The sequence below is a fragment of the Bos mutus genome, chromosome 16 (genome assembly GCF_027580195.1).
Source record: "Bos mutus isolate GX-2022 chromosome 16, NWIPB_WYAK_1.1, whole genome shotgun sequence".
NCBI classification, from domain to species: Eukaryota; Metazoa; Chordata; class Mammalia; order Artiodactyla; family Bovidae; genus Bos; species Bos mutus.
In genome coordinates this window covers 16897364-16917239 of record NC_091632.1, presented here as the reverse complement: position 1 = coordinate 16917239, position 19876 = coordinate 16897364, and the positions used below count along the sequence as shown (strand labels likewise).

At 47.0% G+C, this 19876-nt stretch overlaps 1 protein-coding gene across 1 annotated transcript in view; it reads left to right on the top strand.

The window, feature by feature from the left end:
* PTPN14 (protein tyrosine phosphatase non-receptor type 14) overlaps positions 1-19876 on the top strand; it is a 196340-nt gene that overhangs the window by 138420 nt on the left and 38044 nt on the right. The window contains exons 6-10 of the mRNA XM_005901280.3: positions 8808-8878; positions 9829-9916; positions 13528-13616; positions 17009-17096; positions 17849-17931. Of these exons, the coding sequence (XP_005901342.1) occupies positions 8808-8878; positions 9829-9916; positions 13528-13616; positions 17009-17096; positions 17849-17931 (419 nt within the window). The remainder of the gene's footprint in view (positions 1-8807; positions 8879-9828; positions 9917-13527; positions 13617-17008; positions 17097-17848; positions 17932-19876) is intronic.

The following is a 19876-nucleotide window of genomic DNA, read 5'->3' as shown; positions in this document are numbered from 1 at the left end:
CTTTCCTTCTAAGCCTCTCAGCTTGGTCCCACTCCAGAGCCTTTGTCCTGTCCGTCCTCTGTCTGGAATGCTCAGCCCCGGGTCTTCCTGTGACTGCTTGTTCAGATCTTGATTCAAATACTGCCTCCTTGTCCTTGAGCGCCTGTAGGATACACTCCAACCATCCAGCACTTCCTGCTAAATCCCCTTTTATATACATACTTTAGAGGTCTTTCAGGATCTAAAGGTGTTCCTTCTTTCCTTCATTTTTATTGTCAGCTGAAATGTCTTCTCTGTGGTGCTTAAACAGGGAGCTTCTCTGTCTTGTCCATGGTTGCCTGGTACATAATTTTGTGCTCACGTGGGTTTATTGAATGAGTCTATGAAGTAAAATGTCCATTCTTGGGTTAAATTAGGGATGAGGCTAGGTTTTTATTCTTGGGAAAGTTTTGGTAGCTTTGGAGTAATTGAGAAGAGCTTTCGTCAGGAAAGTTAAAATATTTGAAAAGCCATCTTAGGGAAAAGCCATGCCCACTGCAATGCTCAGCTCTGATTTTATAAATCATGATCACTCACCACTGTGTGTCTGTGTGTTCCAAGCACTGACCTGGGTTTGCAAAATCTGAATGCAAATCCAAGTGTGATAAAATGTGATCAGGATTTTATGTAGAGAGAGGTTACCTGTGTTTTGGGCTTGAGGGACTAATGGTGTGTGAACTGCATGTTAAAAGATGAGCAGCATTGTGGCAGGTGGTGGTCAGGGGGAGCAAGGGATGCTCTAGACAGAGGGAGGAGGAGCAGGGATGAGGTGGCAGGCGTGACTGGATAGGAGTCAGCTGGCCATCCTGATGGCCACTCAGGGGAGCGGCGGCAGAGAAGCTGGAAACATCTGAGGGGTTCACATGTGTGGGCTCCATCCAGGGGTTCACAGACCCCACACTTTGAGAACTGCTGGATTAGAGCAATGAGACTGTTTGCAGGAGGATGTCGGATGAGAGTTCTTGGCATGACATAGGAATTAGGTGTTGGTCCGTGTAGCTCAGATGGTAAAGAATCTGCCTGCAATGCGGGAGGCCCGGGTTCAATTCCCAGGACGGGGAAGATCCCCTGGAGAAGGGAATGGCTACCTACTCCAGTGTTCTTGCCTGGAGAATCCCATGGACAGAGGAGCCTGGTACAGTCCACGGGGTTGCAAAAGGCTGGACACGACTGAGGGACTATCACCACTACACTATAGGATAGAAACAAAAAAAGCAACACGAGGTATGTTGGGAGTGCAATGGGCAGAGCTCGGCATCTCACCTACTGTGGCCTCTGAGAGAGAGTTGAGTGTCTGGAGACAAAGGTGTTAAGTTTTGAGAGGCTAGAAATTATCTGTGTCAGTGCATGAGAGGAATCTAAATTAGTCCCAAGTTAAAAACGTTTTTTTTAATTTTTATAGAATTCTTAAAGGTTAGTTTCAGTTTACAATTATTACAAAATCTTGGCTGTGTTCCCCATATTGTTCAATACATTCTTGAGCCTCTCTTTTGTCCACTAATCTGTGCCTCCCACTCCTCCACCCCCATGTTGTTCCTCTTCCCTCCCTCAACTGGTCACCGCTGGTTTGTTCTCTGTGTCTGTGAGTCTGCTTCTTTTTGTTATATTCAGTACTTTGTCATATTTTTTTAGATTCCATATAAAAGTGATATCATACAGTATTTGTCTTTCTCTGTCTGAAATGTTTCACTTAGTATAACACTCTCCAAAATGTTGCTGCACGTGGCAAAATTTTGTTCTTTTTATGGCTGCGTTACTTGTTTCATTGTGTGTGTGTGTGTGTCGTGCGCCTGCGTGCACCTGCTGCATCTTCTCTATCCATTCATCTGCTGATGGACGTGTGTGTGTGTGTGTGTGTGCGTGCGTGTGCACGTGCACGCCTGCGTGCGCTTGCCGCATCTTCTCTATCCATTCGTCTGCTGATGGACGTGTGTGTGTGTGTGTGTGCGTGCGTGTGCACGTGCACGCCTGTGTGCGCTTGCCGCATCTTCTCTATCCATTCGTCTGCTGATGGACGTGTGTGTGTGTGTGTGTGCGTGCGTGTGCACGTGCACACCTGCGTGCACCTGCCGCATCTTCTTTATCCATTCATCTGCTGATGGGTGTGTGTGTGTGTGCGTGTGTGCACTTGCCGCATCTTCTCTATCCATTCATCTGCTGATGGACGTGTGTGTGTGTGTGTGTGTGCACGCGCACGCCTGCATGCACCTGCCGCATCTTCTCTATCCATTCGTCTGCTGATGGACGTGTGTGCGTGCGTGTGCACGTGCACACCTGCGTGCACCTGCCGCATCTTCTCTATCCATTCATCTGCTGATGGATGTGTGTGTGTGTGCGTGTGTGCACTTGCCGCATCTTCTCTATCCATTCATCTGCTGATGGACGTGTGTGTGTGTGCACGCGCATGCCTGCATGCACCTGCCGCATCTTCTCTATCCATTCGTCTGCTGATGGGCGTGTGTGTGTGTGTGTGTGCACGCGCGCGTGTGCACGCGTGCACCTGCGTGCACCTGCCGCATCTTCTCTATCCATTCATCTGCTGATGGGCGTCTAGGGTGTTTCTGTAGTTTGTCAGGGGCTTCTTCCCTGGTGGCTCAGGCACTAAAGAATCCACCTGCAAAGTGGGAGACCTGGGTTCGATCCCTGGGTTGGGAAGATCCCCTGGAGGAGGGCACGGCAAAGCCACTCCAGTGTTCTTGCCTGGAGACTCCCATGGATGGAGGAGCCGTGGTGAGTCCGCAGCAGAGCTGAACACGGCCAAGCGGCTGAGCAGAGCACGCAGTTCGTCAGCTGGAAACGTTGCTGCTGTGGACTTGCAGGTGCACGTGTCTTTTAGAATTCGTGTTTTTGTTTTTCCAAATATGTACCCAGGAGTGGAATGGCTGGGGCATGTGGTGGTTTCATTTTTCATTTCTTGAGGAACCTCCACACTGTTCCCTGCAGTGGCTACAGAAGTTTACACTCCCGCCTGCAGTGTACAAGCGTTGCCTTTCCTCTAAATTCATCTGAACCTTAACCTTATTCTTCTAAGTTAGGGAAATACTGCAAAATCTCTAACTTTTTATGAGTAGCTCTGTCTTTAGTCTTATTCCAAGATAAGAGCAGTATTATCCGCTGGGCCTGCTGTTTTTGGCGCCTTATTAATTCCACTGATTAAATCAACCTCTGTTCAGAGAGATTTGTGGATTACTTAGCAGAGTTCTGCATGGGACTTGGTGTCCATGTCTCTGACATCTCAGAAGTTCACCTCAAAAGTCAAGCTATTTTCCTGTGTGCGTGGTGGAAGGAAAAATGAAGCTCATACCTCAGAGAGTGTGCATACTTGTGTCAAATGAAGGTGATGAACTTGATAGTTTTCTACAATTTCTTTCCTTTTCCTTTACCTTTCTCTCGTTAAAGGTCTCTGCCACATAGCCTTTAGGCAGAGACTGGGAGAATATTCAAAGTGGATTTCCAGCATGAGATGTGTGCATTTGTGGATGGTAAAATGCTTTGACAGGTTTAAGTGAAGCAGTAAAGGAGTTATTTTGTACATATCATATCTTTTTCAGAATAAAACCTGTCTCCACTAGGCTCTAAGCAAATTGGATATTAAAATAGCCCAGACCTCATTCAGTTTCATTATGGACAGACAGATATTGGTGGTATTGCTCTTGGATCTAAAACTTCCCCTTTTGGGATAGTAGCTACTAGTGATGGGGCCTATTTACAGTCAGATTGAAATGAATTAACCTTAAATAAAATTTTAAATTTAGTTCCTAGGTTGCATAAGATACATTTTTAAAAAATGCTCAATAGCCACCTGTGGCTCGTGGCTACTGTCTGGAAGGCTTGGATATGGAACATTTCCATCATTCCAGAAAGTCCTGTTGGGCACTGTTGAGGATGAAGTGGCAGAAGCTGATGTCAGCTTGTATGTCTTAATCGTAAATATTCCTTGGCTTTTGTCATCAGTCATGTGTCTTTTAGGGCTTCCCTGGTAGCTCAGCTGGTAAAGAATGTGCCTGCAATGCAGGAGAGCCTGGTTCGATTCCTGGGTCAGGAAGATCCCCTGGAGAAGGGATAGGCTACCCACTCTAGTATTCTTGGGTATCCCTGATGGCTCAGAGGGTAAAGAATCCACTTGCAGTGTGGGAGATCTGGGTTCAATCCCTGGGTTGGAAAGATCCCCTGGAGGGAGGGCATGGCAACCCACTCCAGTAATTTTGTCAGGAAAATCCCATGGACAGAGAAGCCTGATGGGCTACAGTCCATGAGATGGCAAAGAGTCAGACACAACTGAGCAACTAGGCACAGCACAGCACGTATCCTTCTTCCACTCCACCCCCCACCCCTGTTGTATTCTGGATGCACTGTGGCCTGTGGTCAGGCGGTTTAGAGTATAGGGGTTAAGTGTTCTGTGCCTGTACCCTGGCTGTGCCATTTACTGGCTGAACAAACTTGGGCACATTATTTAGCCAAAGTCTCCATTTTCTCATGTAAAAATGAGGATGACAAGCCTGATCTGATTGTGAGGATAAAAGGAGAGAATGCATGGTGTGAAGTACTTAACTTGGCACACAGTAAATTCTCAGTAAGTGTTTGTTCAGCCGTCACTGTTGTCGTCATTCATATTATCATCATCATCAGAATATTTTTCTGTCTCAGGCAGGCACAGGATGCTGAAGTGTGTGCCTTCTAGGCATGAATACTCTGCGCTGTTGGAAATGTGAGCAGACAGGGGACAGGCAGAGGGTATCAGTGATCATTCAGCAGCTTTGTGTAGTTCAGACTCTACTCAGTACTCTGTAATGGCCTATGTGGGAAAAGAAAGTAAAAATGAGTGGATATATGTATATATATGCAACTCAGGGGACCAAGGTTTGATCTCTGGGTGGAGAAGATCCCCTGGAGAAGGAAATGGCAACCCACTCCAGTACTCTTGCCTGGAAGATCCCATGGATGGAGGAGCCTGGTAGGCCACAGTCCACGGGGTCGCAAAGCATCGGACAGGACTTAGTGACTAAACCACCAACCAATATGTGCATGTATAACTGATTCGCTTTGCTGTACAGCTGAAACTAACACAACATTGTAAATCAACTATACACCAATACAATTTTTTAAAAAACCTAAAACAAAAACAAAACAATCTCATTTGGCAATATGAAACTGACATGTCGTGTATTTGGTTCAGCTCACTCGACACTTATTGGTCACCTACTGTATGCAGAGAGTTTGTAAGCAGGTATCATTTAGAGCCCTGAGATGGGCCATGGCGGTGATGTGGAGGCTTGCAGCTTTCTGAACTTAAGTCTCTGTCATTTCTAGTAGGAGGGAGACAAGGATAAAGGGTAAGATGAGTATCCAGACAACTGTGTGAGAAAGACAGGGCTTCCCAGGTGACACAGTGGTAAAGAAGCCACCTGCCTATCAGGAGATATGAGGTCAATCCCTGAGTTGGAAAGATCGCCTGGAGAAGGAAATGGCAACCTGCTCCAGTATTCTTGCCTGGGAAACCCCATGGATGGAGGAGCCCGGCGGGCTGCAGTCCATGGAGTTGCAAAGAGCTGACACGAATGAGTGACTAAACAGCCGCAATAACAAAATGTAAGGAGGACAGTAGGCAGATTCTGGTAAGGACTATGGGAGAGACACACAGGGCCGAAGATGTAGCTCCAGAGTGGGAAAGGCTTCTGTCCCTCCCGGCCGAACATGGAAGCCTTGTCCAGGGAATGGTAGGTGTGATGGACCTCAAAGACGTCGGGGTGACATGTGAAAGCGGTTTGTGTTGGGAATAGTTGGCCTGAGGTTACAAACTTGGGAGAAGAGGTCTGAAGGGACGTCTGGGTCGCCCTGAAGCACGGTCTGAATGCCAGGCCCAGGTGGTGACCTGATTGAGCAGGCAGTGGGGAGCCATGGCAGGTTGTACACTTTCCGCTGGGTTCCACTAGCGCTTTCAAAGGGCAGAATGCATTCCTTTGGTGGGGGAGGGAACCGGGGATGAATGGCTGTGTTTGATCTCATAAAGCCACTGAAATTTGTCAAATGGCATTTCTGCGGCTGAGCAAAAGAACAAAGTTAAGTACACAGGGCGCTCCCCAGGTGTGCAGCTGTGTGCAGGCTCGCTCCCTGCCATTTTTCATCCTCTGCCTCTCTGGCCCGGCCCAGTGGCGGGGCCGCGTGCCTCAGGGAGGCCCAGACGCAGATGGAGCTGGTAGGGTTGAGTACAATAGTAGAGGGTCCCTTTGGACTTTTTCTTCTTTCAGAGAGTTGGAGGCAGCGGTTTACTGGAGCACTCTTTGATCTTCACTTAGCTTTATTTTATCCTATTGTGCCACACCTTTTACTGGCTTTTCAAAATTAATATCGAGTTATCCCTAGTCCTCGGTAGCCAGATGTATACCCAGAGCTAGATTTCTAAGCCACGTGGCATCTTTGTGATCCCACAGCGTAAAACTGAAAACGTCAAGCTTTATTTCCTAACATGGACTTGAGTTGCTTCAAGTGGGTGGCTAAACAGACAACAGCACTTTGAAAAATAAGAGCTGCCAGTAATTCCCTCAGTCTTCTCTAAGGTCTCTCAGGACCATCTGCAGAGCTCTAAGAATTTCCAGTATAGAGCTATGCTAGCATTTTCCAACATTAAAAATATTCTGATTTTTTTTTTCTTTTTACAATTTCATCATTTGAGATGGGATGTTTCTTACAGTTTTGAGATGTACCTTCTTGGGGATAGTGTTTCATGAAAAGTGGCTGAAGTGGAGCTAATCTTTCTGTACATGATATTTTACAACAAAGGGAATGAGGCATTTTGGATGGTTTGAAAGCATCAGCCCTCACCGCCTCACACCCCCCACCACCCACCCCCGCCCAAGGGTGTGATGAGCCTCGGAGGGCCTCCCTGGGATGCACAGCTCAAACAGCCCTCCGCTGGGGCTCAGAGGAGGGTAGAACTTTCCAGGCTGCTGCCCAGGAAGGGCAGAGGCAGCAGGGTTCCTGGCGGGAGCCACCCACAGGATAAGCTTTAGAATCACCACGCCTGTCAGTGTCTCAGGAACTGACTGGTCTCCCCGTCTTGGATTTATTCCTCCAGACTCCATCTCACTTTCCCAGTAGGTGTTTAACAAGCTCTGTAAATACTCACACTGTCCTAGAAGGGGAATTGAGAAGCCCTGTGTCCAGTTGACTCTACTCCCACGGGAGCTGGCACAACACTGGTCCAGGGGCCTGGGGTTTATCTGGTCAAGACGTCAGCTGGTTAGCTCCCCAGCTATTATATTCCGGAGCTCCCTTGAGGTAGTTTAGCTGTCGTGGCCTCTTTTGCTCCCAAGGCCCTGCCAAGTAGCCTCTGAATGAACCTGCTTTGCCTAAAGTGGCTCTGAATTAGTTTGCTGGGATTGGGCCAGTGGATAAGAAGGTCAGGCACTGTCCCTTCCTGGGCTCAACTTTTGAGAGGATGGTGGCCTGGAAACTCATTTGCCTGTATATCCTCACATTTTTGTTAAAAATGGGGAGGCACTTACAACGCTTTTTTTTTTTTTTTTGGCCATGCCAGGTGGCATGCAGGATCTTAGTTCCCCGAGTAGGGATCAGACCCATGCCCCCTACATTGGGAGTGTTGGGTCCTAACCATTGGACTACCAGGGAAGTCCCTTACAAAGCATTTTAAATAAAAATCTGAGAGGCAGGCAGATAGGGAAGAAGAAGCAAAATGAAAAAGAACTAAGGCCCTCCAGAGTTTAGGTGACAACCCCAAATATGCCTCGGAGTAGCCTAAGTTATAATACAGAGCCCTGTTACAAAAGTGAACATGAACCTCTGTTCTAAAACTGACAACCTGTAATTCAAAGGAATAAAAGGAGCAAAACAGACATAGAGACATAGACGTAGAGAACACATATATGGACACCAAGCAGGGAGAAGGGGGTGGGATGAATTGGGAGAGTGGGATTGACGTATGCACACTACAGTATATAAAGCAGGTGACTAGTGAGGACCTGCTGCATAGCACAGGGACCTCTGCTCATGCTCTGTGGTGACCTCAGTGGGATGAAAATCCAAACAAGAGGGGGTACCTGTATGCTGCGACTGCTGCTGCTAAGTTGCTTCAGTCGTGTCCGACTCTGTGCGACCCCATAGATGGCAGCCCACCAGGCTCCCCCGTCCCTGGGATTCTCCAGGCAAGAACCCTGGAGTGAGTTGCCAGTTCCTCCTCCAATGCATGAAAGTGAAAAGTGAAAGTGAAGACAGTCGTGTCCAACCCTCAGCGACCCCATGGACTGCAGCCTACCAGGCTCCTCCGTCCATGGGATTTTCCAGAAAAGAGTACTGGAATGGGGTCCCATTGCCTTCTCCGGGGTATCTGTATACATAAAGCTGATTTGGGTTTCCATAGTAGCTCAGCTGGTAAAGAATCCGCTTGCAATGCAGGAGACCCAGGTTCGATCCCTGGGTTGGGAAGATCCCCTGGAGAAGGGAATGGCTACCCACTCCAGTGTTCTTGCCTAGGAAACCCTATGGACAGAGGAGGCTGGCGGGCTACAGTCCATGGACTACCAAGAGTCAGACACGACTGAGTGACTACCACTTTAACACTTTAAAGCTGACCTGCTTTGCTGTCCAGCAGAAACTAACACAACATTGTAAGGCCACTCTACTCCAGTAAAAATTAAAAGAAAAAGGAATTGCAGAGGATTAAAGGGAGGTTGAGGGAGTGAGGCGGGTCAGGGGCATTTTTAGAAAAAAGGAGCACGTCAAGGCTCATGAGCAAAATCGCAAGGCACCTGAACTGCTTTCCATTTTGACAGGATTTGGCCCTGGAAGAAGCTGTTCTGGAGGAACTGACGCAGAAGGTGGCCCAGGAGCGCAAAGCCCACAGGTGAGGCGGGGCTGCCTGCTGGCCTGTCTGAGACAGGAGGGGGTGGCCCCCACCCCGAGTCCCCACAGTTCTTTTTCTTGTAGCAAGTGACTCAGCTCTACTCTGAGAGTGCATGTAGATTGGAAAACTGTGCTCCCTGCCCCTACTCCCCTTTCTTTTTTCTCTCTTCCCTTTTTTTTTTCCTTTCTCCCCCCTCCATCCCGCCTTTCCCCTGTTCTTCAACACCAGTAGACCCACACTGATGCGGAGCGGTTGGCCAGAGGAATTCCTCTCTGTGACCTTCCTAAAACTCTGCTGCCCGACTTGGGAAGCCTGGGGCTGCTTGTGCTGAGTGTAGACCTCAAGAGCTACTTTGGGTGGGAAAGTCAAGGTCAAGGAGAAAAATGGTGAGATTCAAGTCATCACTGAGAGCTTGCTCAGGGCTGCTTGGAGCTCTTTGGGATGAATAAAAAATAAACAGCTTCCCTTCCAACTAAACCACCACCACTTCCAACCTCAGAGGATATGTGCAGCAGTCCTGGATTCTCCTAACTTGGTTACTTGGCTCCCAAATTATCATCCTTATAATCTTTTTCCTTTCTTCCTTTTTTCCTTCTTTTTTTCTTAACAGTGGAGATCTTTTTTCCCAGGTTGGAGAAAATTCTATTTTCCACCCCCCCCCCCGCCACAGTGGTCAGCATTATTCACCAGGACGTCTGGCATAATCCATGTTCATAGGGCTGTGGCTCTCAATTAAATGCTTTGCCTTCCTCTTATTCCCTGTTGAGTGAAAGGTTACTGGGGGAAATGTTAATGAATTACTTAGCAATGCACCGTGCCCACAGTTGGGTGATGATGGCTTTTCTCAGAACTAAAGCCACGATTCTGGAATTTGCCACCAGGAGGGTCGGGCCTTCCACTGATTTTATTGCCCTTAACCGTTTCCTCCTTCGATGCTCTTTTGGTTTTAGTGGAATCCTGCCAGCAGAAGCCGAGCTTATGTACATCAACGAGGTGGAACGCTTGGATGGATTTGGACAGGAGATCTTCCCTGTGAAGGTAGCACCCACTGTCCTTGCTTCAGCTGTCTCAGAACAGCACAGGCATTTGGAAAACCAGTGTTGCTTGAGAGCAGAGAACCAGAAGGCTTGGCTTTCTCATTTCTACATGGCATTAGTTAGCACCAATTTACTCTAGTGAAAGCAAACCCTTCTTTGTTAATGGAGAGATTTTGAAGCTTTCCACAGTCCTTAGCAGACTATCTCAATTGTAAGACAGTGTTCTGAGTGAGTACCAACACCAGCCCATCTGGTGCTGAGAAGTTATCAAGGTCACAGCCGACCTTAGAGCGGGACACGTAGCAAATGTCATGTGCGCCTTAATGCAGATCCTCCCCGGCAGTTTTCCTCCTCGGCCTTTTCTTTTCTCTTCTTAGGGCTGATGCAGTGATAACTGTTTGTGAGGAAAAATGAAACGTTTCCTGGATACAATCATACTTTATTTCTCTGGCTCTAGAGAGCCTCTGCTGTGGGTTTCCAGCCCCTTTGGTGTTTTCTGGAAAGTATGCCTAGGAAATGGTTATAAGCACATCCCACCCTTTGCAGCAGATTCACCTCCTGAAGTGAGGGTGTGGTGGTGGGGTCATGGTGCAAGACCGTCTATAGAACGGAGTCCATCATCCAAACTCATTTTCCTCTCTCTGCTGACCCACATTACCAAAGACGGAGTTTTATCAGAAACCTAAAGCAACTGGCACATTTCAGCGATTTGGGAGACGCCTGCAATTTCAGCGTAAACATTTCACTCCAAACTGGCTCCACTGGCTGCTTTATAAGCGTTCTGTTCCCCCTCCATCGCACGTTTGCAATTTGCCTTAATGAGAACTGCCCATGTGTATCAAGTAGAATCGAGCAGGGTGGCCGCAGCTTGCAAAAAAGGCTAAATGACTCTTTTTTAGATTTGTTTAATTTTCTTTTGCTTCTCTAATGGCTGCCCTTCATAGGGTTGTAATCCATTTTCCTTGCAATAATGCCTTATGAAGCCATCTGCATCCCGCTTACATTTCAGCAGCCCATATATAGTCATGATATTTTGGAAAATCAGAGTAAACTTTTCTCCACTTCTAGAAAACCGACTTCTCGGGCCCTGGAAGTTGGAGGTTTGGTCGTGGGGGTCATTTGCTTGCGTGGTTTTTAGTCATTCTGAACTGTGGGAAACAGAGGCAGTGAAGACAGCGTTGAAATCCGCGGTGCTGGGTTCAGATGCATTTTTGAGTCTGTCCTTTAGTGGGAAAAGTACAGGGAGCTACCAGAGCTACTCCGAGTGGGCAGACGGGCTCGGCTGACTCACGGCCCGTGGGTGTAACTCCTCTGGGCTGCTGCTTTTTTTCCTCCCCCACTGCATATCCGTTCATGACTCAGGTGACCACCTACAGACCACATGATTCCTGGTGGCCCAAGGATGAGGGGCGGGCGGTGGTACCCATGGGGGTTGTGATGGAGCCGGCTGTAAGTGAAAAAGCAGCAAGGGCAGGCTGCCCATGGTGACGGAGTCCCTCTGGGCTGGTTGGGTCCTTCTTGACCAAGGAAGGTTTCAAACATATGTTATGGATATGTCCCAGGGATGACCATTTAAGTTTAGTGTGGGTTGTTTTTTTTCTCCCCCATGAGTGATTTCTCAAAAAATTTTTCAAGATTGGGGAGCAGGAATACCAGTGCATTTCCTGACAGGTCTTCCCTCGCCCTCCACAAACACGGGGTGTCTTCCCTCGCCCTCCACAAACACGGGGCGTCCACAGCCTCCGTGGGCTCCTGTATTGTCAGAGCAGGTGGGCATGGGGGGAGGGAGCTTCTGGAATGGGTCACACGGGGTCTGGAGCCTCAACCCCAGCTGTGTGTGCTGTTCTAACTGGGGTCTGGTCCGTGTTTTTTCCGTTGTCCCACGCTGATGGCCTGCCCCTCCCGCGTCCCCATCCATCCCCCTAGACCTCTGCACCCACCTCCTGGCAGCATCCCCAGGGAAGTCTTTCCACAGAATTTTCCTTTTTCTTCCCATCTCTACTTTGCCCGTCTTCTTTTCCCACATAGATTCTTTTTTTTGATCATGTAACTTACCTTTTAACCTCTTGTGATTACTGAGGCCCTCTCCCCACTCCCTAGTTCTTTCTCGCTCAGCTTTTGCCATCAGCAGTTGTCTTTCCCTTTCTCTCTCTCTATGAGAAGATTCCTTCGTTAATGGAAAGTTTTGGGGAGGTGGGTTGAGAAGAGGTCCTTGAGAAGGAGGTCTTTGTGTTTTAAATGGGTATTCCGAGGAAGGTGGGGGTTTATCTTTCCTTTCTTGGGCTGAGTTGGGCGTGTCTCTCCCCTCACTCCACAACGAGGATGCCTCCCAAGTGAGAGCAGGGGCTGGGTGACGGTTTGCTCACTGGATGCTGAGTCCTGCTCCCGCTCTGCTCTCAAGAACACTGGAAGCTGGGTTATGCTTTCCCAGGCAGGAGGCTGGGGCACCTGACTGGACCAAGAGACCAGACTGAAGACAAGACCCCTGGCCTCTCCCAGACAGCCCAGTGGATTGCCCAGCACTGAAGCTTATAGTCCACGTGCCCTTCCTGTGCTCACAAAGGTCCCAGCCAGTGTTTAGCCTCCCACGCTGGAGTGTGAATACATACCCGATCATACACACCCCAGGGTTGCCCCAATAGGAATAACAGAGGTCAGTGCAATGAGAATGAAGCATCCCAAAAGAGGCAGAGATTCTGCAGGGTGAAGGATTCCCCCATCCCTCACACTGTGAGCTTCAGGGATTTTACATATATATGTATAGGTATTTATATATATTTATATATTACCTCACTGAAGGAACAGATTGCTTTTAAAAGAGAACATTCAGAAAAAAAAAACTCTCAGAAATCTACAATACGATATCGGAATGGTAAACTTAATGGATAGGTTAGAAGGGAAAGAAAAGTCTCACCCAAAACCCTGAAGTTATGGAAGGTGGGAGGCAGGAGATGAAATTGGAGGGCCAGCCCAGATGTTCAGCATCTGAATAATTGGAGTTCTGAAGAGAGTGAAAGGGGGAAACAGAAGGTAGTAATTTGAGAAAATATCCCAGAACTGAGGAACACGAGGTTCTAAATTGGAAGGCCAAGCATGGTGGATGCAAATGGACACACTCTAGGGCTGTAAGTGGTAGAAGCCGATGCCTTTAAAGGAGAGGAAATGGTGGGGCTGGGTCTGCTGCTTTAAACAAGATCTAAAGAATATTCAGTTCCTCAAATTATGTGCCTGTGTCATTGTACATATGTAGTATGCATATATAATCAAAATGTATGCACATGTAATTTTGATTAAAAAACACAAAAACTAGGGTTAAAAAAGATATCAATAGATGCTCATGAAAGAGCTCTAAACTGCCAGCCAATCTGAGAAAAATCCTAAAATTCTTTCTTAAACAGGAAATGTGACAAATTGAGATAAAAGAAGGAAACACATCTGTGTAGTCTCTTAGGAGGTGCAGCAGGGTGCCTCCCTTCAGGTTGCCTTGTTGCCGGGATGCCGTCTGCGATTCATTCCACGTGTGGGCGAGAAACGGGGTATGGTCCGCGTGGGGAGGCTACCCGACCGCTGGGATGCTTTTCATCACAACCATCTCTTGTTGATCTTGCGCAGGACAATCATGGAAACAGTGTGCACCTGGGCATTTTCTTTATGGGGATTTTCGTGAGGAACAGAATTGGAAGACAAGCAGTAATCTACAGGTAGTCTGATTTTTCTCCTTTCTCCTTTTCCATGGAGGTGCTCTCGCAAACCACACGGAGTATGAAAGTTGTTATACGGATGAGTTAACAGCCAGACCGTGGATAAGAGTTGAGCTTTTCTCAACTCTAATAAGATCAGCCCTCTCTGCAGGGTTTAAGTGGTTATGGAGAAATTCCTCTCACTTTCCCTGGGGGTTTGTTTGGGGGTGGGGGATGGAGAATGCTCTTTCTTCCCACTGACTCCAAGAAGTGCGTAGTTGAACCCCCACTGAGCCAGAAGAGTGGAACCAAATTCTATGAGTCTGGTTAGAAATGGGCTCTTTAGGCATGAGGCTCCTGCAGGATCACCTTTGCCCAGATTACCCTTGACCAGTCATTAAATCCAACCTGGCTTCCATCCATTGCCCAGCGTGCCCTTTGCCTAATGCCATGTGCTATAAAGGTGCAAACTAATTTTTCTATTACAGAAAGAGGGCTATTTGTGAAAGTGTGTTTTGAAAAATCAATGTTTGTTATCATTAATGAAAAGACCTTGGTCCTTTTTTTATTACTTTGATCCTTCAGCCTTCTTTTGCATTTAACAGGAGTGGAAGCAGCGTAGGGAAGTGACAGGGTGTCCCCTACGTTACAGGTCCATGAGTTTGCCTTGTATTGATGCCCATAGATCCCATGCTAGTGTCAAAATCCGAAAAACAGCATGCTTGCTTTCATTTATGAGGGCAGTGTGGCCTATTATTTACAGGAAAAGCAGCTTTCCTGCATGTGCATCTGATAGGCAGAGCTGCATGTCCAGGGAAGATCAAAGATGGCTCTTAGAGTCAGAGCATGGCCCACCTTCTGGAAGTAAATTCTTGGCCAGCCGTGTACTTGTTGGATCAGCAGTTACTGCAGGTCATTTTGAGAAAGTTTTCCCACTAAAAGCTTCCTAATTGGCTTTTGTTTTCCTAGGTCCTCACCCTGCCATTATATTTGTCCATTTGTTTTCTTTTGCTCTTTGAATAGAGACATTATTGAAGGAGAAGTGGAGAGAGAGTGCTTTGGGGCTACAAAATAAGCTTTTTGATTTTTGGACAACCCACTCCGGTATTCTTGCCTGGAGGATCCCATGGACGGAGGAGCCTGGTGGGCTGCAGTCCATGGGGTCGCAACGAGTCGGACACGACTGAGCGACTTCACTTTTGACTTTGGGACATGTTGCAGGACTCATATACCTGCAACGAATTGAGCAAAATATATAAATATGGGCAGAGTCGCAGCTATACATTTTTATGCCCAGGTAAAGCTATCCAGGCCTTTCGTCCCACACAGTTCTCTGTAGCTAAATCAGTGCTTGAGTCCAGAGAAGAGAAGCAGATAGATTTTGCATTCTGGCGCTCTGGATTAAATCGAAAATAGCAGTTTGAAAGTTCACTGTTCATAATAAGCCCCTCACGGGTTTTGTTCGGTTTCCCTGGGAACTGCTTCCAGCACACTTCCTTTAGCATGGTGCCTTGAAACCCTTATAAGATGTGAACTTACTGCTACTATAGTGTCCTGTTAACTGCCACTAAAGGTGAAGTCATATGGTGGAGTGAGGAGTGGATCCAGAATTTTGGCCATCTATTTGAGGGAATGGAGCCAGAGAATATCAAATATCTTTTCTCTTTTGAGACCCTCAGTAAGGAGCATGTAGCTGTGAGGCCATGTAGATGTGATCTTATGGAACTATTAGCAGATAGCTTGCAGAGTACCTGTAGATGTATATAAACACAGATGGCATTGGTGTAATAGAAGGGTGATTGGAGGAAAACCTGAAAGGCATCGATAGAACTCATGCTGATAAGGAAGGCTGCTGCTGCTGCTGAGTCGCTTCAGTCGTGTCCGACTCTGGGCGACCTCATAGACGGCAGCCCACCAGGCTCCCTCGTCCCTGGGATTCTCCAGGCAAGAACACTGGAAGGGTTGCCATTTCCTTCTCCAATGCATGCAAGTGGATAGGGTAATTCCTCCCCTTTGACCCGAATTGCCTCATCTCCAAAGTGGGAAAGTTGTCTACCTAGAGAGCTGATAAAAGAACTGGCCGTTATACAGAGAGGAAGCAACATCATTACTCTCATTATTTCAGCAAGCATCTAGCGTGTGCCCTATACCAGGTGCACTCGGTCCATGGAATACAGAGATAAAGCAGGCAGAATCTCTGCCCAAGGCACGGGTCCTGTGGTTGAGTTTGGTTTAGTTAGGAACCTGATCACAGACATAAACCACTGTGATACAATGTGGTGACTGATAAAGGACTACACCCGGCTCTTTCCTGGCGTGTAGGTGGTTGGGAATGAGGAAAGGCTGCCTGGAGAAGGTGGCTGCTTTGGAGTCTTAAAGGAATCATGCAGGCAGAGAAGGGAGTGCAATGAGCAAGCACAGGATGGAAGGGGACTTCCATGGCAGTCCAGCGGTTAAGACTCTGAACTTCTACTACAGGGGGTGCGAGTTGGATCCATGGCTGGGGGACTAAGATCCCTCATTCTGCCACAACATGGTCAAAAAAAAATTTTTTTAAGTTAAAAAAAAAAAGCAGGATGGAGAGGAAAAGGCAGTGGGCAGGGAATTATAGGTTGGGGAGCAGAGTGAAGGGCATGTAGTGTAAGAGGTGATTAGAAACCGGCTCTAAATAGAATGGGAAGCAGGAGCTTTACCTTCCCTTGTCTGGTGGTTCTCTCTGTGTATCCCATTTTAGGTCAGATCTCCATGAGGAAAGGGAAGGAAATTTGTCTGTGTGTGTCTTTAGATCACAAAAATGTAGGCACATTGAACCTTCCCTCAGCATTTTTTCTAAGTGGCATCATCAAATCTGTAGTGTACATTGCAACACAGAATCTCCGTGAATTCTTCAGCCTAGGTCCTGAAAATACCTAATTTATTATTATTTTTTTTTTGCTGCCCTATGTGACTTGTGGGGTCTTAGTTCCCAACCAGGAGTGATCTGGGGCACACAGCAGTGAAAGGCTGGACTCCTAATCACTGGACCTCCTGGGAACTCCACACATGACTTTTAAATGACCTGCTCTCCCAGCATTGAAAATGGGGTTCATGGAAAAGACTTTGTCCATCTGAAAATATGAAAAACTAGGCAGCAGAAGTCTCTTGCATATTTTTCTCCTAGCTCATAAGGGAAAGTGTACTTTATCAAACAGCAATGTTGAGGTGGTGTGTAGCTATTTAAGTAGATGAATATTGCATTTTATTTCCATTTCTGCTTTAAAGGAAGAAATGTTTAGCTTTTTAAAATACAGCTAAACCATAATTTGTAAAGTGAGGCTCAGCAGAGCCTCAGGGTCATAGCAGATGACCCTCCTGTGCTGTCATAAATGTCTGGGAAGTCTTTGGGCAAACACTGTGGGGTTTCTTCTGCGCAGGTGGAATGACATGGGAAACATCACCCACAACAAGTCGACTATCCTGGTGGAGCTCGTCAACAAAGAGGAGACTGCCCTCTTTCACACGGTAAACAAAACAGACAATGAAGGCACGGTCCCGCAGGCCGCTGGCGGTCTGACTTCTCAGCTCCTGATATGCTTTCCTTGGTCTCCATGTCATGAGAGAATAAATAGTCTAACAGACCCATAACTTTCCATTACGTGCCCAGTGCTGCCATCACTCATTTCCAAGCGGTGTTGGTGACCTGATGCTCACAATGCCAGGGTTCCAAGCTGAGTTTTACTCTAAGCTTTGTGTTCCTCCACCAGTCTTATTTGAGCTAGATCACAATGTCTGGCATGCCCTTCATGAGTCAGCTCTGATGATATGGTGTGGTATTTTCTTTCGTTGGCTTATTTGGATTTTCTTTGCCATCACAGCCCAAGGCTGATCTGAAGCAAACTGGTGACTGCCTTTCAGTTGAGTGCCTTCTTGAGAACCAAGGCAGTTCACGCACCTCTCTGCTAGGTATCCATGCCACACTCTGCCTTGATTCATTTATTGATTTGCAAAGCACTTGGTTTGGCATATGTAAAGACACGCCAGATCACCAGTGTAACTCCAGTGCCATGGACATAAAGGATTCTCTAGCACGCAGTATCATCTAACATTCTTGGGTGGGCTTCATCAGCGTGACCGCCGCTGAATTTCAGCATGTTGGTTTGTGGCTCAGGCGGCTATTTTATGCCTGACGTGAAGGGAGGAAGGGACATGTCCCTGCCCAGAGGAATCGTAATAAAATGCATATACAAACAAGTGTTTATTTCTTCTTTTCCAAGGAGGATATCGAGAATGCCAAGTATATATCTCGGCTGTTTGCTACGCGGCACAAATTTTACAAACAAAACAAGATCTGCACCGAGTAAGTAAACATTTCATCCACCTGCTCCCTGGATGGCTCGTTCCAGCTTAAATTCTTACGCTTTCGGAACGTTGTAGATCACCTTTTCCGCTCACTCTTTCGCCTCATTCCTTGTAGAAGCTAAAGGGGCAAGCTGAAGCCAGGCGGGAGGGAAAGAGCTTTAATGATGAAGACCGTCTGGTGTCGCCTATATGCCTAGGGGGAAATGATTTGCAAATTGACTGTGAATGCTTGACTTCCTGGACGGAGTGGCCAACATCAGTGCCTTTCCAACCTCCGCCTTGAGTTTGGAGGAGCCGAGCGGTTCCCAATTTGCCAGGGCGCCCCTTCGTGTCAGATGTAGCGTGTGTTCAGAAGCGTGTAGCGGAGTGATGAGCCAACTTGAAAGAGAAGAAGCTGCTGTCATCCTCAGCCCCGTGGCACTCACACAGTTGGCTAACCCTGCATGTGCTTCTGGGTCAAGTCACCCGCCTGTAAATGAGAGGCCAGGGTAATTAGAGGAAGACTTGGAAGACACTAATAGATGTCACAAATCCATGTGTGTGTTTTCAATTTAATTTGGAAATGGGGATGATAAAGAGAGTTTGATGAGAGAACTTAACCGTGACCTGACCTTGGATAGAGTGTGTCTGGCTCATGCTATCATTGAATTTCCTCTGGTTGCCTTCAAAAGACATTCCTCAGCAGAGTACCTCAGCAGTTGGGGCGCCCAAGGTGCTTAATTTTGTTTCAAAGAACTTCAGGGATGTAAATGCAAGAGAAGAACTGCTTTCCCGCTTCCCCAGTGGACACATCCAAGAGTGTGAAAACGCTGTCCTAGAGCAGATCCTGCTGTAGAAGGCACTGCTTTAAAACTGGAGGATCAGGTCCTGGCAGACTTTTTTCCCTACATGATGGAGACTCTTTTAAGCCAGTCTCTGCCACTGGTCACTCTTGGAGTCTGAAAGTATATTTGATAGTACAGTCAGTCAGCCCTCTGTATCTGTGGTTTCACATCCGTAGAGTCCACCAACTGTGGATCAAAATATTTTTTAAAAATTCCAGAAAGTTCCAAAAAGCAAAGCTTGAATTTCCTTTGTACTGGCAGCTGTTTACATTATATTAGGTATTATGAGTAGCCTGAGATGATTTAAAGTGTGTGGGAGGATGTACATTGGTTATATGCAAATCCTATGCCATTTTACACAAAAGCATCAGTGGATTTTGGTATCTGAGGGGTCCTGGAACCACTCCTCCTTGGATATCAAAGGATGACTCTATCAGGTCTGCAAACAAAGTGTGCAAACGTAAACAGAAGAGCACTGATTCAGGAGCAGCAATTTAAACAGCCATGTCTATGTTATAAATGCACATTGCATACACATGTTCTCGTGCATGCACAAACCCCATTCTTTTGCACGCGTGCACACACACACCCCATTCTTTTGTGTATGTGCACACACACACCCCATTCTTTTACACTCACACCCCATTCTTTTGCACACACACATGCACACGCACACATACACACACACCCCATTCTTTTGCACACACACCCCATCTTTTGCATGCACACGCACAAATACACACACACCCCATTCTTTTGCACTCACACCCCATTCTTTTGCACTCACACCCCATTCTTTTGCACACACACCCCATTCTTTTGCACGCACGCATGCACACGCACACATACACACACACACCCCATTCTTTTGTGCATACACATCATTCCTTTGCATGCTCACACACACACCCCATTCTTTTGAACAGATTCCCTCTAGGTCACATCTTTGCAATTTTCTGCTACTGCCTTTTATTTGTTGAGATGTCTTTGAATTAACAAGAATTCTATAGTTGACTTCCATAGGGTGGGTTTAAGAAGAAAACTATTTTGAGAAGTAAATATCACTATAGTCTTCTTGTTTGACCATATCTTAGCAAGTGGCTTTATTATAAAACTTTC